Source organism: the organism of the source record quoted next, unplaced genomic scaffold (genome assembly GCF_019419815.1).
Source record: "Pyrus x bretschneideri cultivar Hongxiangsu unplaced genomic scaffold, Pyrus_bretschneideri_v1 Contig12, whole genome shotgun sequence".
Classification (NCBI taxonomy): Eukaryota; Viridiplantae; Streptophyta; class Magnoliopsida; order Rosales; family Rosaceae; genus Pyrus; species Pyrus x bretschneideri.
The window spans coordinates 948402-973931 of record NW_025999413.1 but is presented as its reverse complement, the minus strand read 5'-3'; the positions used below and the strand labels follow the sequence as shown (position 1 = coordinate 973931).

Genomic DNA, 25530 nt, shown 5'->3' with positions numbered 1-25530 from the left:
AGCGAAATGAACTAATAAAAACCGTAAAGTTCAATATAAGTGGTATAAATTCTTTGGTCATTGTGCTCGAGATAGTGAGATCCAAAGAGAATCTCGCTCTACCTTATCAAAATATTTTGCTTCCTTAAAGAAGAGGGTGATTTTGACTGATAACAATTTTTTTATTGGTAAACATGACGTCTTGCAATTAATCATGTGATAATTATTCTTTTACAATTCAAAAGACAAATAATTTTTTGCGATGGATTATTTTATTTATTTTTCTTGTTGGTAACTTGCGTTAATTTGCTATTGTAACTGAAGGGACTTTATCCTTATCCTTTATAAGAAAAAAGAACTAAGCTAACTTAGCAGAGCAGTGTGCTTTTTTTTACTCAAGTTTGAGTCTACTTTCATCTAATTTAGATAATTTATTGTAATTATCATTCGTATAAAAGAAAAAAAAAAAAAACGGGTAATGGATTCAAGGGACTTAAAGTTAGTGAATACTTCTTTCTTTTTAATGGATGGTTAACAAATGCCACCAAGTGAAGAAATTCTTTGGTTCGGTGCTGGTAGATCACATCATAGTGACGTATAGAATCCCAATACAAAACTCGTATCTTTGTATGTGTGATTACATGAGTGACACAATCTAGCTGCCGGACATAAGAATTTCTTGATTATGCAAGTTTTTATTTCTCAGGATCAAGATGCTTGCAAGTTACCACCGTTGTAAAGGAGTAGCAAGAATTGGACGCTTGAGCATTTTAGGCAATCTCCAGATAAAGTCCAATCATTTGGCCCCGGTCTAAATTCCTGCATTGGCAACGACCAACGGCCCAAAAGAAAAAAGAGATACAAAAGTCACCTTTGTTGGCACACAAAAGCAACTGAGATTACGTCTTGTTATGTTTAACCAACAATACTTGTTATTTCATTGGATGCCAAAACTTAGGTTCAATTGGAGGGATTGGGATTCTCTCCGGATACTTCCTTCCAAATTTTCTGCATCCTTCAATTCTGAAGCTGGAGAGAGGGATGGAGAAGAGAAAAGAGGATGAACAAGAGAAAGTAACCATGAAAGAAGATGAACATCAAATCAATTTCTGACTATTCAATTTTTGATTGAACGTACGTAATTGAAGAGTTCAGAGAATTAAAATAGAAGGGACACATGGCCACTATAAAGTGTGAGTACGTTCTTATCCGTTTTAAGAAGAAGTATTGATGAAATTTTTGACAATTTAGAAAAGAATATTAATGTTCATTGAAATTTGCAAGCAAAATTCTTATGGTGGACATCAAATCACATGCTTTTGAGTAAGTGTGTGGAGCCTGTAGATTGGATGTTGTCCAAACAAATAGATCAAATCTATAAAATTATTGTTTTGGTTTGAAAATCTCAAACTATTTAAGCCGGAAAATGTTCTCAAATAACGTTATTACTTAAAAAAATTAAAATAGATTATTAGTATAGCAAATCTATACTAGGGAAATGATGCACTTTTTTTTTACTCTGAGTGCAGTGTCATTCTAAATTTCATATCGTCAATCTCACTTAATAAGACAACGTTTGATTTTGTAGTTGTTGTTAGTTTTTCTAAAGTATTAGAATGGTGTGCATTACTTAAAAATGGGTTTGCAAAAATCGCTGCTTAGACTTTTTACTGTCAACACAAAACGGCATATTTGTGTTACGAACGAATATAATACAACATTATGAGCAACTTATTAAGATGATATCGATATCAGCCATACAACATTACTTGCTATTAATAGTGGCACGAAACTTGTAGTCCAGTTAAAAATATTCACTCTCTACCCTGGGTCTCGAATTTAACTCTCTACTTTTTTTTTTTTTTTTTTCAATGTCGTTTGTAACATTGTATCAAATAAGAGGAAAGAAAGAAAATAAAACTACTTATGGTACTGCGCAACTGCGTTGTCCGAGTCATTGTGTGGTGTTCATTCTTTGTGCAAATTGTTTATTGTATTTTTCTTTTTTCTTTTTTTTTTTTTGGTTGCTTTGCTTTCAAGTGAACAGAAATCTGAAAAGTAAAATACGGCTTAAGCATCATCCTCCTTGAGCTCCTCCTCCTGGTTCCTGGATGGTACCCGCCACCATTCACAATTTTCCTACCACTTCGAAACGTTTCTTCAACCGCCTTCATATCGTTTCACAAATCACAAACCCCATGTGATTTTTTACTATTTAATGTTCATATTTTTCAACTCGAAGGTTAAAAAATCAAAACTTGAAGCCAGAAGAAGAGTGAATCACAGATTTTGGGTAAGTTTCTGAACTGGGTTTTGTAGTTTATTGCTTTGTTTTACTGTTTCTGTCAGTAAGATTGGATTTTTACTGCCTGCAGGTCGGAATTGGAGTGGAATATGAGATGGGTTTCTATTGATTTTTGTTTTTGAAGATCTGCTTTGGTGAGGACTGAGGAGTAAGAAGGAAGATGGAACCTCCAAGGGGGGTTTGGGCTTCTTTGTGGAACTTCATCCGCTTTCTTCCTTACTTCATAGGGCTTCTGATTCTTGGCAACATTAAAGGTAACTCAAAAACTGATTTATGTGGTTGTTTTCTTGATTAAATTCCGAGTTTTAATGGGGAACTGATAACCTTTTGAAACTTTTATGTTGTTTTTTTCATGAATTTTACAACTTGGGTTCTTGATTTTCGTTTCCCTTTTGTTGAATCTATGTCTTCTGCTCGTTCCGGGCTTGGCAGCTGTTTGGCTGTTTTGAATCCATTCCATGTAATAAAAAGTATCGGCATTGTGGATAGTATTGAGTCATTCTCTGAAATTCAATGTGTATTCAATCAGGATTTTAAGATAGTTTATTAAAATCCTTAGAAATCCAGGTGTATTCAATTAGGATTTTAAAAAAGTTTATAACATTCTAGGTGTATTCAATTATAATTTGATTTTAAAGAATTTGAAAAAATTGAGGAATTAGAGGGAATTGGAGAGATTCCGTAGTGTATTTTAAGCATCCACAAATCTCACCTCTTCCCAAGAGATTTCGAGGGAATTGAATCAAAATTTTACATGAAATCTCTACAAATCATTTAAACTCTATAAAAATCCGTGGATTTATAAATCCACTAAAATTTCTTAAATTCCCAATTGAATACACCCCTTTTAGAATGTTGCTTTGGGAAATTAGAATTGGCGTTCAATCTTGAAATGGTTTGTTAATGTTGATATTAGGAGTTGATTGATTAATGAAGAGACATTGCTTGAAAGAGTATGATATCAGTAACGCTTGTTAAACCTAATATCCAAGTATTGTTTCAGGTATCGTTTTCTGCCCGTTGATATGCCTTATCATGACAGTCGGAAACACCTGTATCATACTGGGTCTTTGGCCAATACACTTTGTGTGGACCTATTATTGCGTTTTGAGGTGTGTCCCTTGGCCTCTATCTTCAAATTTCTATGTTTCATTAGTTATCTCTCTCAAATCTCATTCTCATGTTGTGTTTAAAGCAGCAAAACCATAAGAATACCTTCCTCATGATTCTTCTTTTTATATATCTATATATATTTTTTCAGGTCTAAGAGATTAGGGCCAGTTCTGAAGATTGTTAACTGCTTATGTGTACTACCTATCGTCTTGATCTTGTGGCCAGTGGTTGGGATTGTTGGTAGTATTTTGGGTGGAGCAGCATTTGGCTTTTTTTCACCGATAATGGGAACTTTTGAAGCTGTTGGAGAAGGGAAGACCGATAAACTGTACCACTGCTTTTATGTATGTCTTCAATTTTTATGTTGTTCTTGTTCCTTGCCGATCATTCTTCTCCTGTTGCCTCCATAACAGAGATTTATCTTTCACAACATGTTTCAGGATGGAACTTGGAGCACTGTCAAAAGGTGCTTCACTATTGTGAGGGATACCAGGGATTTTTTTTACTACACTTACTTCTCACTTATGGATGACCTGCAACAAGAAGGTCCCCCGGGCGCAAAATATTATGAGATTAGGTATGTTGTTTTGCTCTGCCTCTCAAAATCTACTGCTTGCTTATTTGTGTTTCTATTAGAATATCAATCAGACAAGTTAATGATGAAGGAATAATACATGATAAGTGTCCTTATTACTTTAGTTTCATCGGTTTTTGCTATTGTGGTCCAGCGGTTTATCTTTTTGTTAGACCTATCCATCATGATCATTCTTTTCGTCTGACCAGGAAGTTTTTCAACTTTCTTGCAGGGTGCTGTATCTTCCTGGGGCTGTAATATTAGCAGTCCTTGGTTTCTTGGTTGATATGCCAGTGATCTCATTTATTGCCATATGCAAATGCCCATACATGCTCTTCAAGGGGTGGCACCGTTTGTTTCATGACCTTATAGGTCGAGAAGGCCCTTTCTTGGAAACAATATGTGTTCCATTTGCGGGTCTTGCTATCCTAGTCTGGCCATTGGCTGTTGTTGGGGGAGTGTTGGCGTCAATGGTGGCTGGTATCTTTCTTGGTGCTTTCGCTGGAGTGATTGTTTATCAGGTTATTCATTGCTCATTTTATCTCTGACATACTTCGTTGATGTAACTTGTGTATATCTCTGTATGTTCAGATATTTTTTTTGTGTTGTTAGGATATGAAATGTGTTTAGATTGAATGAGTATGTTATTCATACGTATAGCTTGAGTCAAACACGTTTGAAACTGGAGAAAATATATAACATTTCCCCACTTGGAAATGCAATAACTATGCATATCTGATAACAGGATCTTGATACCAATTCAAAAGCGGAGATTTTTCTTATGTCCATGTCATGTAGATTGCAAGTATTAAGATATTTTATGACCTTTGTGTTACAGGAATCCTCATTTTGGTCGGGGCTTTGCTATATTGTTGCATCCTTGGCCATATATGATGAATACAGCAATGACATCCTTGACATGCCAGAAGGATCCTGCTTTCCAAGGTTCTAGTCAGCACTCTGTACTTTAAAGTTTTGATATGGGGGTGTCTTGTACTTTGACATTATCTAATAGATTTCTTGTACTGACAGACCAAAGTACCGAAAGAAGGCTGAATTGCCCCAGACCAACTCTCGCGCACCCTCTTTCTCAAGGCCTGGCTCCTTTCGGGGTGCTCCCTCCCGCTTACCTTCATTCACTACTCCTATCATTGAATTGAAGCCCCTTGAGGTACTGCTTATGTATTATGTTTAACATTAAGGGCTACTTTGTACTGGAACAAAATTTGCATCTTAGCTGGATGCGTTTGATGATGTGTTGACTAAAGTACACAGTTTTGACTTCTGAAAGAACTTCCTATTTTGTTCGTGGTTTCGGTGCTCATTGAACAACTTTCATGGCCTATGCAGCTAATTGATAGTTTATTCAAGGAGTGTAAACATCACGGGGAAAAAATGGTTGCTGACGGAACTATTACGCTTCAAGACCTTGAAGACTCCAAGTCCAGTCAAGGTAGCAGAGTCATTAGCATTGGCTTACCAGCATATTGCCTTCTTCAGACACTCCTGCGATCCGCAAAAGCCAATTCATCAGGAATATTGTTAAGTAAGTCAAATTCTTTTTTCCCTCGCCAATTAACTTAACAGACCAAATAAACACTTTCTTTGATATTCTTACCAACTTATTATTAAACTTTATACATGATTGATGCAGGTGACAATGCTACTGAGATAACTACCACAAACAGACCGAAAGAAACTTTTTTTGATTGGTTTTTCAATCCGCTGTTGATCATCAAGGACCAGATAAGAGCAGAAAACCTTTCTGAAGCAGAAGAGGCCTACCTTTGCAAATTAGTTCTGCTGACTGGGGATCCTTTGAGGTTGAAACAATCGAATATTGGCTCACCACCTGAATCAGAGCGTAAACAGGCTGAACTTGATGCATTGGCTCGAAGGTACTGATGCAATTTTTTCTTGTATTACAGAGTCTGATTTTTCCCCGTTTGCTTTTATGATTTGTCCAGCTTATCCTGTCGTGCAGACTCCAAGGTATCACTAAATCTATCTCGAGGTATCCAACTTTCAGGCGTCGATTTGAGAATCTTGTCAACACCATCTCCGATGATCTTGCACAGCATAGTAACGGTGGCAACAAACCGAGCAATGGACCTAAAACAGTTCCGAGATCAAAGAGTGCCTTCGCCCAGCTCTTCAGCCAGAAATCCTTTAGTTTTACGAAAACAAGCAACCATGGGACAGATCCAGAGTCAGGGATCGTAAGAGACCTGACAATCACATAGTGAATTGTGTTGCAAGTAGTTTTGGTTTTAGAGATATCCATGTTCATTCTTCAAGGATTTACCTTCTTGTTCATTGTTCGGATACACCCAAGAATGTATTTTCGAGTGTACCGTATACAAATACACATGTATTTTTCAATGTACCATATTTTGTGATGTAAGAAATTATAAGCGTTTTAACGCAGCACTCGAAGTTCTCAGAGTTCATTAAACAACAATGCAAAAATGATTTCGTTAAAAAGTACTATAATTAGAAACACATCAAAAAAATTTATTAAAAATCTAAATACCATATGAAAAAGCAATTAGGAATACTTTCATGACCAATAAACGGCCTAAAATTTATTGCCAAACATAATCAAAAGCACTTTTGATGGAACCCTAACAAAGAGGGGAGCCTTATTGGCTTAGGGCCGCCCCTTAGAGCGATAATCATTTTGGCAAACTCCGTTAGAACATTCATCTAAATCTCGGACTACCATTGCTCCACAGTAAAACAAGTTCAAAGACCAATACTCAAAATCAAAATTTTAATTCAGATACCAAATCTCCATTTAAGCTAAAACCCAAGGACCGGTGATCCAATTACCTCATAATAAAAAAAAAAAAATTCAATTTCCATTAAAAATTTGACCGAGTCAAACCGAGTTCCCAGCTTCTCATCCCACGTAAACCTCCCACTACCTGTGTTAGTGAAGTAACTAACTCTAAACCTCCCCTCCCCCTCACTTCTATATTAACCCCCTCCCACCTCAAACCATCTCACAAATTGCAGTCAGTTTTTGCACTCACAAGCAATTCATCTCCCGAATAGCAAAAGTGCTTTCTGTAAAAGCATTTCCCAAATGGATAACTTCAACTGCAACATGATCTTTCTGTTTTCTCTGGTGATGTTTTTCTTCTGCTATAGTCATTTAGTCTCCGCCTTCGAGTTCCAAGTCGGTGGAAACAAAGACTGGGTTGTTCCTCCCGCCAACGACACCAAAATCTACAACGATTGGGCCTCTGAAAACCGGTTCCAAGTCGGCGACACACTCCGTAAGTACACAGCATGCACCCAAACTTGAATCCCACCACAAGTACATCATACTAGTTAAGAATATCGTTTTTGTTTTGTTGTAACGTTCTTTTGGAAGAATTTACCGTTCAATGGTTCAAGTATTTAAAATTGCACGCTAAAAATGGTAGAAATAGGGTCATATATAAGTATAATATATATGTTATGCTATCTATATGTTGTACACAATTAATAAAACACAAGTTGAATCTCCCTCCCGCATTTTTTAGTTGCTCAGAATATCGCTTTGTTACGTTGTTTAGTTTGTAGATTTTAGGTACACAATGAAACACAAGTCAAATCTCAGTCCTAATATATTAGAGTAACTTAGAATTAGATCGCTTTTGTTTTGTTATTATGTTGTTTTGTAGGTTTATTACAAAACAAAACATGAATCTCCTTCGAGTATATTAGAGTACCTTAGAATATCGCCTTGTAATGATTGTTTTGTTCTTCTTACGATGTTTTGGTTTTGTAGGCTTTCACTACAAGAAGGACTCGGTGATGGAGGTGACAGAGGCGGAGTACAAAAAGTGCAACTCGACTCGCCCCAACTTCTTCTCGAACACTGGAAACACCGTTTACACGTTCGACCACTCGGGCTCCTTCTACTTTATCAGTGGAGCCGCTGGACACTGCGAGAGGGGACAGCGCATGATAGTTAAGGTGATGGTGGCGGAGGATGAGGACTCTCCGTCTGGTGGCGACGCCATAAAATCTTCCGGTGCTGCGGTTTCCCCAGTCGGAGTCTCCAAACTTGTCCTTGTTCAGTTTGTTATGTCGTATGTTGTTGCTTCTGTTATGTTCTAGTTTGATTAATTAAGTTTGTGGAATGTTAATTAGCATGGTTATTACTGGTTAGGGTTGTTAATTTCTAGAGTCTTGGATGTTGATTAATATTTAGGCTTATTAAGTGCTGGAGTCTTTGTTTAATGTTAAAACTATGGTAATTTTCGTTAATTTCGTAGGTATATCATCTGTATACATTGATCACTAGCTTTTGTCTAATTTACAAAAAAAATTGGATGCCTTAATTTGGTTGTCATAATTAAAATATTGGTATGCAAATTCATGAAAGTATTTATGGATATATCAATATCGGTTGCTATTCGAAGGAAATTATGGAAAATTGTAATCGGGCGGATGAGCATATCAACTTATTCAGATTTAGTCGAAATTAAAGAAAAAAATTCTTAGAAAGTATTCAAAAATTTGAAATCTGTAATGGATTTCGGCAAAATTTCTGTAGTAAATTGGCAAATAGCGGCGATATTCATTGATTTTCCTCACTGTTATAGAATGAAGTTTGCATTTCACCCCTTGTTTACATATCGTCTTTGGTTTTTCGAATATTTCAACGAAAGTATGCGCAATTTCGTAAATATATTAAATACTGGTTATAATCAAATAGAGGAAATTAAAGTATAAAAAAGAAAGACTTTTCATTGGAATTTTTCCAGAAGTACTACAATTGCTAGAGAGATATCCTATGTGGTATTTTTGCCACCTTTCTTCCTACAATTTAAATATGTATTAATCTACACAAAAGTATGGGGAACATGGAAAATTAAGGTTTTAATCTCTAAACAAGGATTAATCATCAAAAGCTAGAGATAATTCAATTACAAATGCTCGAACAACAACATCTCAGATTCTCAGAAACACCAAAGCTTGGAGATCTTCACAAACAGCAAAACCATTTCTTCTGCATTCAATTAAGAAGCAATCATTGATACAAAATTCCCAAGAGAGGAACGAATACGAAATACGATTAATGCAACTAATTTTAGGGCAAACGTGAGTTAGGCAAGTTAGTTAGGGCAATTTACCGCCTCACGTAAACTAGAATGCGTAGATATTGAGAGTGAATACATGTTCAGTTAATTACCTCTTGGGGATATTGATCGTTTATTGGTTTGGTTGAGGATGGAGTCCCATTGGCAGCCCCATTGTTCATCTTCTGATCTCTAGCTTTGGTGAATATCACAGTAAACCCTTCGGCTGATGCCGGGTTGTTCACATCCCACTCTCCAAATTTGGGCAAGGGCCGTCCCATCTCCTGCTCCACAAAACCCACAATACATTATTTGGTTTTACCAATTGTATACATCCATGTGTTTGTCTTTCTCAGCACATCGTATGTGGAAATTGAGAAGGACGGACATCATCGAGGCTAAAACATATAAACTCGAAATGAAATGCAGATGCACATGTTACGTGGAATACAAACTTACCGAGGCCATTCGCAGGAGGTGCGGAGATTCGAGGAAGACGAGACTGGAGACTTGGGAGAGAAGGAATGGAGAAGAAGAATGACAGGGGAAAAATAGAGAGGTGGCGTGAGTTGTACGTGATAAGGGAGGAAGAAGGAGAGCGTAGCTAAAGCCTAAACCAAAGGAAATGGATGGCACAAATTGTGACGTGAGTAGTTAGTAGTTAGCATGTAGTTGTTCTGTTTTTGTACCCTACATGTCACACCCATCATTTGTAGCAAATTCTTAACAATAAAGTCAAATAATATGCCCCTTCTATTAACATAATCTTCCCTAACAACGTTGGGAGATTTTTGACTATGCTTGGGAATTCGTCATTTTATTTCTTACATCACATGACCGACTGTTATATGCTATAGAATTAATATTTCTCACACTATGTTTAACCTTTTAGCCGCCTCCCAAACCCATAAACTGACATTTCCATCCACCTCCCTCCTTAATTTTCAGTTTGGGTGTCTTCATAAAAGAGAAAGAGCTAATTACAAAATACTTCCATGAGATTCAGGGCCAGTTTCATTTTTTGGTTCACTTTGAATTACTAAATTTTTTAAATTCAAGTCATCCTTGCGTTTCAATGAAATCGGACAGAAAAAAGATAGTCCATTTTGTATCTAATTGCCTTCTAAAAGTTGGCCTCACACTTGCTACGAGACAGTTAATGGAGAAGTTCTTGGGTACGACATTCAGATTGGAGATCGTGTGAGAGAAAGGTTTGACCAAAAGTGGGTTAGGGTTACCAGTGACAAATCAAGAGGTGGGGAAGGGGAAGGTTTGTTATGTCTGATTCGTAGGTATGAGCTGGTTTAGTACTTGGATCATAGAATTTAGGAAAACAAACGAAAAGTAAAAAAACACTTTAGTTTTAATGAAAAATGACAAATAAAGGTTTAGTGAATAGTACCAAAAAAAATATAAAAATATAATTTTTCGTTAAAACTAAACAGTACCGGGAGTTTCGTTAAAACTTCCCTGCATTTTTCCAGTTAATAGGCCATAAAAAGCTAGAAAAAAGAGTGGTTTAAATTGTTAATAGCTTAATTCTTTCAGTAGTTGGGTGAAAACCCCAAAAAGATGGTGTCCCTTTTTGAAAAGATTCTCTTTGGGTTTTTTTACCAAAAAAAAAAAATTCTCTTTGGGTTTGAACCATCAAAGTTGGGCCTCTGAGAGACCCAAGTAACAAGCGCTTGGGCCACAACCAGCCACTGTGGGTGGGCAATGAATCAATCTCTTTGTTCCACGTGGCAATCATCCTTGGGTGGCGCGTGGTGTACCCACTCCTAAAATCAAACGATTGATATACAATCGAACCACGCTCACACCCAAAAACAAACGGCTCTCCATCGAACACGTCACCGAGGAAAAGCCAGGACGCGCAGCCAATCACGACACGGAATCGAACTAATCCCACTATTTCCCTTACAATTACACATAAGCCCTCGACAGCTGAAACCATCCCCTTAAACCATCTCCGTGGCTAAAACCTAAAATTGTTAGCTCAGAAAATTTAGATTTTAACTCAGAAACAACTTTTCAGCTCCAATATTTTTGAAGTAAATTTTTTAGCTTCAGATTATTAAATAATAAATTTAAGCTAATTTTTTCTTTTAAGGTAATTTAAAAAAAAAAAATTATGTACACTATCATAATTTAATTTTATGAACATTTTAACCTTAAAATATTTAAATTTCGATAAATATTAAAAAAATTATTAAATTCGGGTGAATTTTGAGTTAAATAATTTTTTTAATTATTTTAGCCGTTGGATTTAAATTTAGATCGTTAGATCTTTTTTTATTGTTAGATTTGATTATATTCGATTTCAGCCGATGGATTCAATAAATCCGGTAAGACATGCCTATGTGAATGGGGTCCAGCTGATGGTGCCCACACCATTTTCTGAGTTAAATCCTAGGAAAATTTGGTTTTTGTTTAGCTTTTAGTCCATGTATTTAGTACGAATTGGGTTGGATTGGGGGAATAAAATCTTAAAAGTAGTATTTAGCCAGACTGGGTTTGATCGGGTATGGTATTTCCGTCATTTCCTAACCCCTTCGTCTCCATAATAGTCTCCCACTCTCCCTCTCTCTCTCTCTCTCTCTGTTCGCAGTTGTTGAAGCTCGGAGACGCAAAAATGGCGACGGGGTTGATACGGAGGGCCATAGCTTCTGCAGCGTCGTCGGGATCGACGGCGGCGGCGTCGTTTCGTTACGTCTGCGTCCGGGCTATGGCGTCGGAGGCCCAGGCCCAGCAGGTGGACCTCAAGGCCCGAGACAAAACGGACATCAAGACCTTCTCAATCTACCGGTGGAACCCGGATAACCCGAAGAAGCCGGAGCTCAAGGAGTACGAGATCGACCTCAAGGAGTGCGGGCCCATGGTGCTCGACGCCCTCATCAAGATCAAGAACGAGATGGACCCCACTCTCACCTTCCGGCGATCTTGCCGGGAAGGGATCTGCGGCTCCTGCGCCATGAACATCGACGGCTGCAACGGCCTGGCCTGCCTGACGAAGATAGCGCCGTCGGAGGCAGGCGCCTCGATGATCACGCCGCTGCCGCACATGTTTGTGATCAAGGACCTGGTGGTGGATATGACGAATTTCTACAACCAGTACAAGAGCATCGAGCCGTGGCTGAAGCGGAAGACCCCGGCGGCGGAGTTGGATGGGAAGGAGATAAAGCAGAGCAAGAAGGATAGGTCGAAGCTGGATGGGATGTACGAGTGCATTCTGTGTGCCTGCTGTAGCACATCCTGCCCTAGCTACTGGTGGAACCCTGAGTCTTATTTGGGCCCCGCCGCCTTGCTCCACGCCAATCGGTACATTCATTTCTCTTGATTCTTCATCTCTATTTCAGAACTTGCTCAGGATTTTGATTATTGGTTGATTAGTTTAACATGATAATCTCTTTGATTAAGCAACTAATCCATTCTTAAGTGTAGGATGAATTGATATATTAGGTGAATGTTGATGTGTAGGATTGAAAATTGATTGGAAATGTTGCTGTTTGGGTACAAATTTTGTGTCTTGTTGGGTCAATTTTTTTTATTGGGAAGTTTTACAAACAACAACAACCATTCCTTAATTATCCCACTAAGTTGGCTCCACTGTATGAATCTTAGAACGCCAGTGAGCTCCGTTCCATGCTTGATTGGGAAGTTTTGTTTCGAAAAAAAACGAATTCTTCCATTTTCAATTCCATGTTTTGAGCTACTGCTAGGAACACAACCCATCATAACAAACTAGAGATCTGCTCGTGACTCAAATCTTAGCTGTCTCAGTGATCTGTCTGGCGTGTTGAACGTTGAGTGACCGAGAGTAGTAGATAGTAACTAACATAGAGCTGCATTTTGTGTGCCGGAGCTCATGGCGTAGGTTGTAGTGAGATTGTTTCGAAGGTGATGATAAGGGTTTTGGGTGCCATCTTCGAAAGGCAAGAACTTGAAGAAAAAACTGATTTGGAACAAGATCCAAACCACATTTTGCAGTGTAGTGCTTAATCTCATGTTTTTGGGATAGGATGTCTGTCAAACAATGTTTGTTCCTTGCCTATCAAGCTCGAAACATTCCTAATTGTACTCGGAGTATATAATTGTGATTTTCTCCTCTGCATATGCAATTTGCTGTAGTTGTACATTTTCGTTGTATATCCTTGGAGGTGAACGCTACATCCTGAGTCATTTTTGTGTTGTTATGCAGGTGGATAAGTGACAGCCGTGACGAATACACTAAGGAGCGACTGGATGCAGTAAACGACGAGTTCAAGCTCTACCGATGCCATACCATATTGAACTGTGCTCGTGCCTGCCCGAAGGGTTTGAACCCCGGAAAGCAGATCCAACATATCAAGCAGCTGCAGCTGAAGCCCTGAGTTTCTGAAAGCAAATGGTGTGTTTATTTCAACCATTTATTCTGGGAATTTTTCAGGGTTCATCAGTCATGTGGTTTGAGCAAATAATTAATGAACTGATTGTATCTTTTCATCCCTTTAATAAAATTGGGAAGGAAGCATGTTGTTTTTGTTTATAAATCTTTAGCATCAGGCCGAGCGCCGGTGTCGTTATCTTTCTTATCTTCTATGTCAAACTAGAAGCTTTTATCCAAAAATCTGAATCCTATACAGATCCACTCAAACACCATTCAAGGTTCAGACATTTCATGATCAAACTCCGTTGTCTGCTCCATTTACGCTTATGTTTCGCTTGACCTAACTTCGGTCTGAAGCAATGTGATTAGCATGATTTTCTGCAGGATGCAACAATGACCACTACACAGCCTGTATATGATACCGTCGGTTCTACACTTTAAGCTTTCAATTTCAACGTAAATCTACATGTCGAAGACTTCTTCGAACAACACTTTAGACTGCTAAGGCTTAGTTTGGTTAGGTTAGGTTCATGAAATCAACACGAATTTGGAGAGGTTTGTAGCAGAGAAGAAACTAGCTCTTTCGCTCCCTATTGTGCAAGAGAGCGCGAGACTTTATTGCAGTGAATCGCAAAGCCAATTATTACATCATTCCTTTACCTCATCTCATCGATCACAGCAGAGTTTCAGAAAATTTTGGGCAGCACAAGAAGAGTTCTACATATCTATAGCAACATAAGCATCCTAAAAATTCCCCGCCTAAGACCGCTCTTACAAAGATATGAAAAGGTAAGAGACCGGAGACGAGATGTATGAAGATTAAATCCTTCTTGACAGACCTAAGAATACAGCAGCTGATGAGATCTGTACCCGGAGATCAGCTGCATCAACATCATGACCGCCTTCAACCAAACCCCATCTATCCACCTGCGAAATAAGATGCAGTTTTATAAGACTTTGCAAGAGTTTGTTATGTCAGCACCAATTTGATAGAGAGAAGTAAATGAATTAGAACCTGTATATCTTCTTCAAGTCTGATCAACTCGATTGCTTCTTCAATCTGTAACTTCCCACGAAAAATTCCGATAGCAATTATTAGCGAGTGTGCTGATGATGCGATGGCGTCAATTGCTGCCAATTCACAGTCATCTGTTTGTTTTAGTAAGGTCTCTATAGCCCTTGTGAGGCCATCCTCCTGCTTCCCACCAAAAAAGCTCGAGTACACAGCAGGCTTGAAGCCAAATTCTGACTTCACCCAATCAAGCAAAGGATCCATTTTTTCCACTTGTCGGTCTACATAAGATTCGGGGTGCCATGTCTTAGCAACAAATATACTCTTATCTTAAAATATAAAATTATTATTTTCAAGGAGTAACACAAGCAATTTCACGGAAGGTTCAAAGCAGTAAATAATCAGACACACAAAAAAGATCATACCATGGACAACACTTGTGATATCATTGTCGTTCGGGGCGCGACAGAAGACTAAATCTTGATTGAATTTCTTCATCAAATAATCTATAACCTTTGGCCGTGTGAGAGGAACTCTCTCCAGTGCAGTACAAGCATGCTTCATGAGAGGCATTGTAAAGGGCCTAATCCCATCTGTTTCCTAAAAATACATAAAGTTTCATAAGACAAACCACCATACATAATAACAAGCAGAAGCTCAACAGAATTCAAGAAAAACACGTAATCCCGAAGAAAAGCTTTTCGATAACAGAATAGAGGAACAGAAGCTCAATTCGGAAAGAAACCTACTTTTCTTGCTTTCAACTTTGAAAAGCAACTTGAATTTGAATTGAGCTACTACTAAAATGCAAAACATTCAAATTAGAACACAAAAACATACACCTAAATTAAGGAGAATCCGAAAAGCCGATTGGGGAAAGCTCATTTGAGTGAAGCTACTATGAACTAAAAGGCCCCAAAAACTAAACAAGTTGCGATTTTGAGTAAAACCCAATTGAGCTAAGTCCTCAAGTTCCAAGTTTGAGCGAAACGGAAACCCAATTGATCTAAGCTTCTGGAAATTGAAACAAGGGCAGAAAATCAGATCACCTGGTATTCCCATTCCGCCGCAATGGCCTTTGCCAGAGCTAAAGTAGGAAGCTTTAGGGGCCTCTTCGATGGCGTTTTGAGTGTCCGGTAATCGAGCATCACAGTCCAGCCATTGCCGTCATCAGCCGGCCTCGTCGTCACCTGTTTGTAAAATCTCTTTCCCACGATGGACCCCGTCATGAACGACATCGGCATCGTCACCGACGACGCCGCTTCGCTCTTGGAGCTCGAACTCGATGGCGACTTGACGTATATGCTGTCATCGTGGGCACTGCTGTTGTTCTTGTCTTCTTTTCCCTCGGAGGAGAAGGTGAATGACGAAGATGGAGCATCGGATTGGGGCTGCTCGGCGGTAGCCGTGGCGGAGGAGCTGAAGTGGCGAGCTCGAGAAGAGAGAGATCCGATCAGTTTGAGGTTTCCGACTGATCTTAGGGTCCTGTTAATCAGCAAATTCGCCATGGATTGCAATTAGAGTGAGTTTCCAATTTCAGAACTGGACTGAAATTAGGGTTTTGTTTTTGGGGTTGCGGAGGGCAAAAGCAGGAAGGGAGAAAGATGTTGCATTTGGAATTTTGGAATGGAGGCTTTGGAGTTCCCCAATTCAAAATTAGATTGGGCCTTGTAAAGCCCGTTAGGATGGTAATGGACTTTAGTAACCTTTGAGTCCATTTGGATCAATAGAGGCGGTTATCTAACCCATCTTCATATACGAGTTGCAAATCTCACCGCGAGCAGCAGCGTTGAGTGTGGGTAGTGACCGACAATTTTCCGGTGTGATTGAGATTAAAGGGTATAAAAAAGAGAAAAACTAACGAAAAGTTCAAAAAAACTTTAGTTTAAATAAAAAATGACAAATAACGGTGTAGTGAACAGTACCAGGGAAAGGTAAAAATGTAGTTTTTTGTTAAAAGTAAATAGTACCAGAGTGTTTCATTAAAACTCCCTATAAAGATTGACTCTGGGTTCAATTTGCACAACATTGTGGGTCATGGGTCTCACGCCATTGTAGGTTGCGTTTCGTGACGGAGTTAGGAAGGTTGTGGGTTAAGGCTGTTTTCAATCCAATCCTAACCAGTTGAGTTTGTCTATACCAAACAATAGAAGAAAAGCCCCGCATATCCAATCCAATCTTAACCTAACAAGTCCAAAATACAAAATCTCATCACGTCCGACCCATCAAACGTGCACTAAAATTTGAATAGAGGTCAATGATGATGCATTTGGCGGCATATGCATTAAAATCCATAACAGAAAATCATGGGGACACAGAAAGAGCAATGAATATATCTATGACAAAGGTAATGCTAGGAAGAATAAATTTGTAAATTAAATGACGTGTCACCAATAATAATGAACACGTTTATCAACGCTTAAGTAATAAACCAATCATCGATTTCCATATTCTTTAGTTTTCAAAATTTAATTTATAAATTTAGTCTCTCTAACATTACTCTGGCAACAAACTCAATGAACATTCCCACGTAAATGTCCTCAATTCATAATCCCCCTTTTCAGTTACACTTCATAAACCCTTTTATTACACCAAATTTTAAAAGAAAATAAAAGCTGCCAATCGAAGCTCCATAAATGATAAAGCTACATCGGAAAGTGGGACCACGTCATCAAGTGGGGCCCACCAGGAGTGTTGGGGCGAATCACAGACTTACAGTTGGATAAAAGTCAAGGGATTGCATGCAAATTTGGAAGCAAATCAGACCATCTTTCTTTCTTGCTTTCTTTCGTTCTTTCTTCGCGTTCTTGCTCTCTCTGCGCGTTTTTGATCGGAGAAAATTGAAGATTCATCGGATTCCCTCCCGCCGGACTAGTAAGAAGGGAGGAGAGAGAAACTGGGGAGAAAAGAATGGCGTCGTGGAACTCGACTCCGCTGGAAATCACGTACGAAGTGCTGGGATGGATGGCGTTCGTGAGTTGGTCCATCAGCTTCTACCCGCAAGTCATCTTGAATTTCCGCCGGAAAAGGTGATTAATTCCTCCTCGGTGTTCCGAAAACTCGTTCCATTTGTGAATTTTCAAAAAAGATCCAAAAATTGAAAACCGAACTAAAAAGAAGTAGTTTTTAGTTTTCATTTTTTCAGAAACAACGAAATAAAATTTGGAAACGAAATAATTATCAAACGACCCTTAAAGTTTGGTGGGTGAGTTGGAATTTGAATTTGAATTTGGGTTTGGGTTTCGATTCAGTGTTGTGGGGCTGAACTTCGATTTCGTGGTGTTGAATTTGACGAAGCACTCCTCCTATCTCATCTACAACGCCAGTCTCTACTTCAGCTCCGCCGTACAAAAGCAGTACTTCAAAAAGTACGGCGAGAAACAGGTTTGCTCAGTTTTTCCTCTCCCTCAGCTAATTACTTGTTCATATGATTGTTTTTCACATCCCCAGCTGCTGTGTTCTTTGTTTCCAATCGTAAAGCTTCAGTTTTTGGGTCAAAATTTACATTTTCTTTCACAATCGGGTAGGTTGTATTTTGGTCGAGTGGCAAAGGGTCTAATCTTCTAAGATTAAATGTTGACACTTGATACAAGTTTATGGATTACATTAACGATTGTATTATATATATATATATATATATATATATATATATCAGTTTTAGACCAACCTCTATTGCTTTAGTTTATTTTGTTGCTGACATACGGTACGCTGGATTTTGAGGACATCAACCAATTTACGCCTCAGAAAGTTTTCCCAACCCGACCCTGGTGTTTCTAGTGTGTTTCGCTGTTTTTGGGCACGTAAATTTTATTTTTTAGGATTCTATTGAGAGTAGATGTTCAGCTCCCTAATTTGCATCGTCTGGAATCTCAAAAGTGATGAAAGTAATCAGCGCTCGTTAAAAGGAAGGATATATCGATGAGACTGAATTGATACTTCATTATGTATACTCGGAAGTACAATTTTTTGTGTTCTATGATTGCAGATGATACCTGTTGCAGCAAATGACGTCGCTTTCTCTTGTCATGCTGTTTTACTGACGGCAGTTACCCTGTACCAAATTGCAATCTATGAAGTAAGTGTTTTGATCTTAATTCGCCACGTTTAGACTTAAAACCTGTGTTATAGGTTCGAAATCCTGATGTTAGTCATATGGTCATGGCAAGTTTTGTATTTGAGGTGTCGTTGATTGCTTTATGCAGCGCGGAAATCAGAAGGTCTCCAAGATTTCCATTGGAATTGTTGCTGTCGTGTGGTTAGCTGCTGCAGTCTGTGTTTTCATAGCTTTGCCAAGGCATTCCTGGCTTTGGTTGATTTCCGTTTTCAAGTAAGATTCTTTCGTTTATGTGTTTCTTTGCCTCGAGTTTCATCACTCTTTCCCACATCAAGACCTCCATGGGAATTCCAAACTTTCTCTATGTCAATAAGTTCAACGTAGACAATGAGCTTCAAATCCAGTCGCATTTAGTATAATGTGCTGATTAAGCGAGGCGATTTCTCAGCATTTGAACTCAACTCCTTCCTTACTTGGGGATGGTTAATAGATTTATCTCCCCAGTCCTCTTTATGCATAAACCGTTACCGAACTACCTCCTTCCAAATTAAAATGATATGTAGCAGTGTAGATGCCAAGATCTGGTTACCTTTTTCTGTCTTGAAACTTTATTCAGTTGAATTTCTTCATACAGCCTTACGGCTTCAATTCGTTTGATTTTGTTGCAGCTCAATTCAAGTTTCTATGACATGCATCAAATATATTCCCCAGGTTAGTATTCGTTACTCGATGCATTGCCCATGCATTTTCATTGTGAAAAGCATTCGCCATCCTTCGATATGTAGAGTATCTAGATACATAGGAAATGAAGAAAAGAAACGAAACTGTAATTACTGCTTGTGTTAATATTTTACCATGAAACAACAGACTGATGCAATTTAAACTGTTCAAAGTATAGGCGGTCATGAACTTCCTTCGAAAGAGCACAGATGGATTCAGCATTGGCAACATTTTGCTTGACTTCTCCGGAGGGGCAGCTAGTTATGCGCAAATGGCCATGCAGTCTATAGATCAACGTTCGTAATTCTCTTCCTCAACCAATGATATTTGCAGTTTGATAACATCGATCCTACGAGCTTAATTTGTTTCTAACTTGTGCACCTTTCCAGATTCTTGGGTGAACTTCTATGGAAATATCGGAAAGACACTGCTGTCTCTGGTACGAACTGATATATACAATCATTCTTTCATTTTATCGTTCTAATCTGTCTCAATTTGAAACGCTCTTGGGGCTTTACACTTATACGTGGACGTTGCTTTTACTGAAATTTCAGATATCTATCTTCTTCGACCTTCTGTTCATGTGTCAACATTTCATGCTGTATCGTGGCAAGAATGGTGAAGAACTTGTCAAGACTTCCGATGAACCAGTTTCGGAAAATGTATAAAGCTTTGAGCTTCGGCTTGGATCTCAACATGTTTGATATTAATAAAATGTATATTAAGTTGAAGTTCTCTCTAAATTGTATTAGCATATTTTGAGATAAAACGCCACACCTTAAAATTGCATCCTGTATTGAAGCTAAAAATAATGAAGTTGTCGAAATTTTTTTGTAACATATATAAAAATTAGAAAACAGAAAGTTCTCAATCAGTAAATTCTCATCGATCTCCGATCGCTACAATGGCGGATCTTGACTACTTCAAGGAGAGCTTGGAGCCACTCAGTTCTTAGGTCCAGTCCAGTCTTCCGATCCATCACGTAGTTCATGAAAATGTATAAATCTTTGCTTGCAAACTGGCTTGATCAAGAGATGAGATAAGAAATCGTCCGTATATTTGGTGGTAACTTTTCTCAAATCATTTCATCTCCAATTCTCCTCCCGTCCCTTCCTATATGTATGGTCACGATTAAGTCAGTCAATACTTAGTATTGACTTTGTTATAGAAAGAAAAGAAAAAGAGAAAAGTGAGAGAAGGGAACCGAAGAGATGGGGATTTGAAGAGGAAATAATCCTACTTGGTATAGAACTATAGATATAGGTCGTAAAATTAGGACAATAGTTGTGCAGTTCGGAACAAGTGGTATAAGAACTAATTCTTACTCAATCAGAACAATATGTTCAAGAAAATGTGGTGAAGTTGGGTACAATAAGAGTTTAAATTAGGTTTTTTTTTAGCTAAAATGGTGTCTAAGATTTGCATAGCACATTACTTTGGTCATTGAGATTGAAAATCAATAGAAATAGTCTCTGAGATTGTCTACAATCCATTATTGAAGTTTGGGCAATTTTCAAAGCTTCGTAATTTAATCGTTTCTTAACCAAATTCGACCCATAATATATCAAAATGAAAATAGGAAAGTGTAGAACAAGATTATACCTATTTGAAAGACCAATGGTTGCCAGAGATGGCCGGAAAATAGCTTGAAAGATGACTGGTCTGCGGGAAAACTGAAAAACTCGCCGGAAATTGGGTAAACGTTAAACGTTCATAACTTCTTCAATACTCAACGAAATTGAGTGATGTGTTATGCAAATCTCCAAGACCATTTTAGATAAGAAGCCTTTAAATTATTTATAAATAACAGTACAATAATAAAAAAATATTTTTTTTTCTCGCTTTCTTGTTTTTTTCATTTTGAGCGGTAGAAAAAAATGTAATCTCTCTAACTTTAGTATTTGTAATATAATCTTTAACTAATATGATGCGAACTGCGGACTCAAACTTATATAGACATAAAGATTCAAACTTAACTACGCTTCGGTCTATAACCTGACGAAGGTGATGACGTTGGAATTTGGCGCCGTATAGACTTATACGTTAAAAACAATAACTGAAAGTCATGGGGGCCGCAGCTCAATGAACATTCACGCCAAGATGGCCTAAATTCATAAACCTCTCGCTACAGAAACTTTGAAATAAAAAGAAAAGACGCGCCAATCGTACCTTCATAAGGTTACGTGTACGTCGCCAAATCGAGCCACGTCATCGAGTGGGGCCCACGCGGAACGGACCGGCGAATGACAGTTGAAATTTAACCCACCCTTTCTTCCTTCTCGCTCTTGCTCTCTCCCCGCGCTTTTGATCGACAAAATTTAAGGCTGCTTGGAATCCTCTCGCTGCCGGCTGAGTGGGAACCGGGAGGAGAGAGAGGTAAAGTGGGGGAGGAAAGGAATGGCGTCGTGGAATTCGATTCCGTTGGAAATCACATACGAAGTTCTGGGATGGGTGGCGTTCCTGAGTTGGACCGTCGGTGGCTATCCGCAAATCGTCTTAAATTTCCGCCGGAAAAGGTGATTAATTCCCGTATCTATTTTCTCGGGGATTCGACTCCGACCAAGATTTTGTCTTGTGAAATTCGAAATGGGTTTTTTCTTTTTAAATTTTTGGATGGCGAGTCTGAAATTTTGAATTTCGGATTTCAGTGTTGTGGGGCTGAACTTCGATTTCGTGGTGCTGAATTTGACGAAGCAATCCGCCTATCTCATTTACAACGCCAGTCTCTACTTCAGCTCCGCAGTCCAAAAGCAGTACTTTGAAAAGTACGGCAAAGAACAGGTTTGTTCTGTTCTGTTTTCCCTCTCCCTAGCTACTCGTTCTTATGGTTGCTTTCATTCCCAGCAGCTGTGTTCTCTGTTTTCAATCATAAGCCATCTCCAACCGATCCGATCAGAGGGTTATAGGGCTGAAAATAGCCTGAAATGATAAGAAAACCGTCTTTAGCCAGCCTGAAATATAACAAAATCGTCTTTAACCGAAGATTATGCTAAAGGGCTTGTAGGCTCCACCGGTCCAAAACCAGCCAACCCACTTTTTTTTTGTTCTTTTCCATTTGCCCAGCCTACTTTAGGGTTTAGGATTTTTTTTTGCCCAGCTCATTTTTTTTTTGGACTTTTTTTTTTAATTTCTAATTTTTTCCTACACCATTTCTTACATATTTTTCACCATTCCATACTATCTTACCTTATTTTATTTCAATTCTTCACGTTCCATACTATAGCTATTTGGCCCTCGGTTGAGATGATTTTTTGTCAAAGGACTATGTTTGGTCTGTGGCCTTCTGGCCCTTTGGTTAAAGATGATAAAAAATATGATCATGCACTGTTTATTAAATATTAATTTCTTGAAGGAGGGTAAAAGAGTTTTTGTTAGAGATGGCTTAAAGCTTCGGTTTTTTGTGTCGAAATTTACATTTTCACAATTGGGTAGGTTGTATTTTGGTTGATTAGCTAGTGCACCTAATGGAAGGAAAGAGATTTAGTTGATAGATTATATGTATATTTGGAAGTACTAATCTCTTCTTGTCCTATGATTGCAGATGATACCTGTTGCAGCAAATGATGTTGCTTTCTCTATTCATGCCGTTTTGATGACGGCAGTTACCCTGTGCCAAATTGCAATCTATGAAGTGTGTCTTGATCTTCTTTGCCTAGTTTAGATTTTAATATGTGTTATACACTCACAATCCTGATGTCAGTCGCACTGTCACGGCAAGTTTCATATTTGACCTTTTGGTGATGGCTTTATGCAGCGCGGAAATCAGAAGGTCTCCAAGATTTCCTTTGGAATTGTTGCTGCCGTGTGGTTAGGTGCTGCAGTTTGTGTTTTCTTAGCTCTGCCAACCCATTCCTGGCTTTGGTTGATCTCAATTTTCAAGTAAGATTTTTTTCCTTTATGTTTTTGTGCCTCAAATTTCATTGTATTGTCCGTGTAAATTATGACCGAGACTTGATTTTTGAAGGTTTTCTCTAAAAGACAATACGAGTCTGTTTGGTATTATATTTGAATTCAACTTTTTAAACTCAAAAACAATTTTCAAGCTTTAGGCTTTAAAAACTTATTTGGTAGGACTATTTTCAAAAACTGAACTCAAGACTAACTCAAAAACATAGTCTATTCTCTAAAAACAAAAAAACGTAAGTTTTTAGAGTTTTTAAAATTAAACTCACTCCTTTCTTTTCCCTCCCTCCTCCCCCCTCGCTCCAAATCTATATCTCTTTTATTCTCTCTCTCGCCCTTTTCTTTCTTTTTTTTACCTTTTTCATCTCTCCTCCAATCCGCTCTCTTCATTCTCTCGGTTCTTTTTCTAACTCCTCTTCCTCTCTATCTCCTCCGATCCTCTCACTTCTTTCTCTTTCCTCCAATTATCTCTTACTTTCTTTCCTCCTTTATCATCTTTCTCTCTCAGACCCCCTCTTTTTAGATATCTTTGTCCAGTTTAAATGATAAGATTTAGAATTTTTAAATCGCAAACCAAACAAGCTTTTTAGTTTTAAAGAAAATTGTTTTCAAGAAAAATTCTTAAGAAATGTTTTGAGAAATTATAAAAAAATTTAAATTAGATACCAAACAAGCCCTAAGTTTCTGAGTAATTTTCAAATACCTTAATTTGTTGTGTATAATTTTCATCATTTTTTTCACACATCAAGATCTTCTATCGTGAATTTTGAACTGCCTCTACCTAAGTAAGTTAAACATTGACAACGAGCTTTGAATCCGGCCACATTTCTCAACAATGATTTAGGATCAATTTTGAACTCACGCTCTTTTCTTACATGGGATGTCTTTAATGTGCATCCTCTCTGGTGACGTTTAATAGTTTTATCTTCTCAGTCGTCGTTATGCATAAACCAAACCACCGTTTTCCAAATTACGATGATTTTTTTTTGTAGCAAAGCAGATGTCAAGATCTATTTACCTTCTGTTGCCTTGAAACTTTATTCAATTTATTTTGTTCATACGGCTTTGTTGTATTCAGCGGTAGTTGGGTTTGTGTGAAGTTCTCGTTCTAAATTCAGTTCATTTAATATTGTTGCAGCTCAATTCAAGTTTTTATGACAGTCATCAAATATATTCCCCAGGTTAGTATTGCATCCTATAATCCTTTTCAAATACTTCACATTCCGGTCCTCAATGCATTCGCTTCATTCAATATAGAGTATATGGATAGGTAGGAAAGAACAGTAAGTCTGTGCTGATACAAAACTTATTTCAAAGTATAGGCGTTCATGAACTTCCTGCGGAAGAGCACAGATGGATTCAGCATTGGCAGCATTTTACTTGATTTTTCCGGAGGGGTGGCTAATTATGCACAAATGGCCGTGCAGTCTATAGATCAAGGTTCATCATCTCTTCCTCAACCAATGATATATAGTTTCAGTTTGATAACATTGTTCCTTCGTGCTTAATTTGTTTCTAACTTGTGCGCCTACCAGGTTCTTGGGTGAACTTCTATGGAAATATAGGAAAGACGCTGCTGTCTTTGGTATGGACTGATATCAACATCTTGAACAAGTCGATTTGTTCCTCTTTCGTTAAATGATTTGTGCCTCTTCTTACTGTTTCAGATATCTATATTCTTTGACCTTATATTCATGAGTCAACACTTTGTGCTGTATCGCGGCAATTGGGCATTGATCGCCCCTAAAATCATCAGTAAGGAGAGCACGGAACCACGTACCACTAAAATCATCAGTAATGAGAGCACGGAACCACTTATCAAGTCTTCCGATGATCCAGTTTCAGAAAATGTATGAAGCTTCAAGCTCGGCTTGACCTCTCAACGTGTAAGATATCAGCTTACACTTACAGCTTACATCTGGTATGTAAGATTTAGTAAACTTTCGGTTGTCTCTTGTATTTTACTTTCTTTGTGTACAGGGAATAAGAAAAACAGTCATTTGGAGCGTCAAAAGTAGCCTCGCTGTATGAACATTATGCAGTTCAACTATATGTAGTACAAATTTTACTGAACTCTTATTCTTTCGGGGTAAACTGAGAGCCGAAAACTTGGAACCCTAGTTATGTACTAGATGATGGCGATGATCATCTCTCTAGCGATTATGTGACAGATTACCAAAGTAAGGAAGATTAAGGTTAGTTGTTAGTGCCACGAACGTGATTTGTGGTTCCGTTTTTCGGTTTAATTGGTACAATCGCGAGCTTGTTGCTTCTTGTAAAACCTGTGACTTACAGTTCAAAGTTTGTGAATCCAAGGAGCCAAGGGAGTTTTTGGAAAAGGAATTGAGACTAACCCTAAACCTTGCAGTTCAAGGTGCCTCCCTTTGCCTTGTGGCTCACATCTCATGAAAACTTTTGTCCACCTCCTG

The 25530-nt window shown here is 38.2% G+C and overlaps 6 protein-coding genes across 6 annotated transcripts; 5 read left to right on the top strand and 1 right to left on the bottom strand.

Annotated features, from left to right (window-relative positions):
• Positions 1-1950: 1950 nt before the first annotated feature.
• On the top strand, positions 1951-6401 carry LOC103932923 (uncharacterized membrane protein At3g27390). The gene is made up of 11 exons (XM_009342575.3): positions 1951-2272; positions 2355-2538; positions 3288-3396; positions 3546-3741; positions 3838-3974; positions 4204-4492; positions 4810-4916; positions 5004-5142; positions 5322-5517; positions 5626-5869; positions 5956-6401. Exons 2-11 carry the CDS (start codon positions 2445-2447, stop codon positions 6212-6214), a joined length of 1770 nt encoding a protein of 589 aa, XP_009340850.2. The 5' UTR covers positions 1951-2272; positions 2355-2444; the 3' UTR covers positions 6215-6401.
• Positions 6402-6964: 563 nt separating this feature from the next.
• On the top strand, positions 6965-8231 carry LOC103932942 (mavicyanin-like). The gene is made up of 2 exons (XM_009342594.2): positions 6965-7252; positions 7750-8231. Exons 1-2 carry the CDS (start codon positions 7060-7062, stop codon positions 8079-8081), a joined length of 525 nt encoding a protein of 174 aa, XP_009340869.2. The 5' UTR covers positions 6965-7059; the 3' UTR covers positions 8082-8231.
• A 3396-nt stretch (positions 8232-11627) lies between these two features.
• LOC103932925 (succinate dehydrogenase [ubiquinone] iron-sulfur subunit 1, mitochondrial) lies at positions 11628-13575 on the top strand. The gene is made up of 2 exons (XM_009342576.3): positions 11628-12364; positions 13245-13575. The coding sequence occupies exons 1-2, from the start codon at positions 11679-11681 to the stop codon at positions 13414-13416; spliced, it is 858 nt and encodes a 285-aa protein (XP_009340851.1). The 5' UTR covers positions 11628-11678; the 3' UTR covers positions 13417-13575.
• A 397-nt stretch (positions 13576-13972) lies between these two features.
• Positions 13973-15947, bottom strand: LOC103932927 (ATP synthase mitochondrial F1 complex assembly factor 2). Its single transcript, XM_009342577.3, has 4 exons — positions 15474-15947; positions 14850-15024; positions 14428-14705; positions 13973-14339 (listed from the first exon to the last, which is right to left on the bottom strand). The coding sequence occupies exons 1-4, from the start codon at positions 15930-15932 to the stop codon at positions 14232-14234; spliced, it is 1020 nt and encodes a 339-aa protein (XP_009340852.2). The 5' UTR covers positions 15933-15947; the 3' UTR covers positions 13973-14231.
• Positions 15948-17252: 1305 nt separating this feature from the next.
• On the top strand, positions 17253-19866 carry LOC103932929 (cystinosin homolog). Its single transcript, XM_009342579.2, has 8 exons — positions 17253-17453; positions 17676-17808; positions 18410-18499; positions 18627-18751; positions 19147-19189; positions 19377-19494; positions 19588-19637; positions 19753-19866. Exons 1-8 carry the CDS (start codon positions 17335-17337, stop codon positions 19864-19866), a joined length of 792 nt encoding a protein of 263 aa, XP_009340854.2. The 5' UTR covers positions 17253-17334.
• A 1574-nt stretch (positions 19867-21440) lies between these two features.
• LOC103932928 (cystinosin homolog) lies at positions 21441-25174 on the top strand. Its single transcript, XM_009342578.3, has 8 exons — positions 21441-21714; positions 21847-21979; positions 22740-22829; positions 22953-23077; positions 24240-24282; positions 24424-24541; positions 24637-24686; positions 24769-25174. The coding sequence occupies exons 1-8, from the start codon at positions 21596-21598 to the stop codon at positions 24955-24957; spliced, it is 867 nt and encodes a 288-aa protein (XP_009340853.2). The 5' UTR covers positions 21441-21595; the 3' UTR covers positions 24958-25174.
• Positions 25175-25530: the final 356 nt, after the last annotated feature.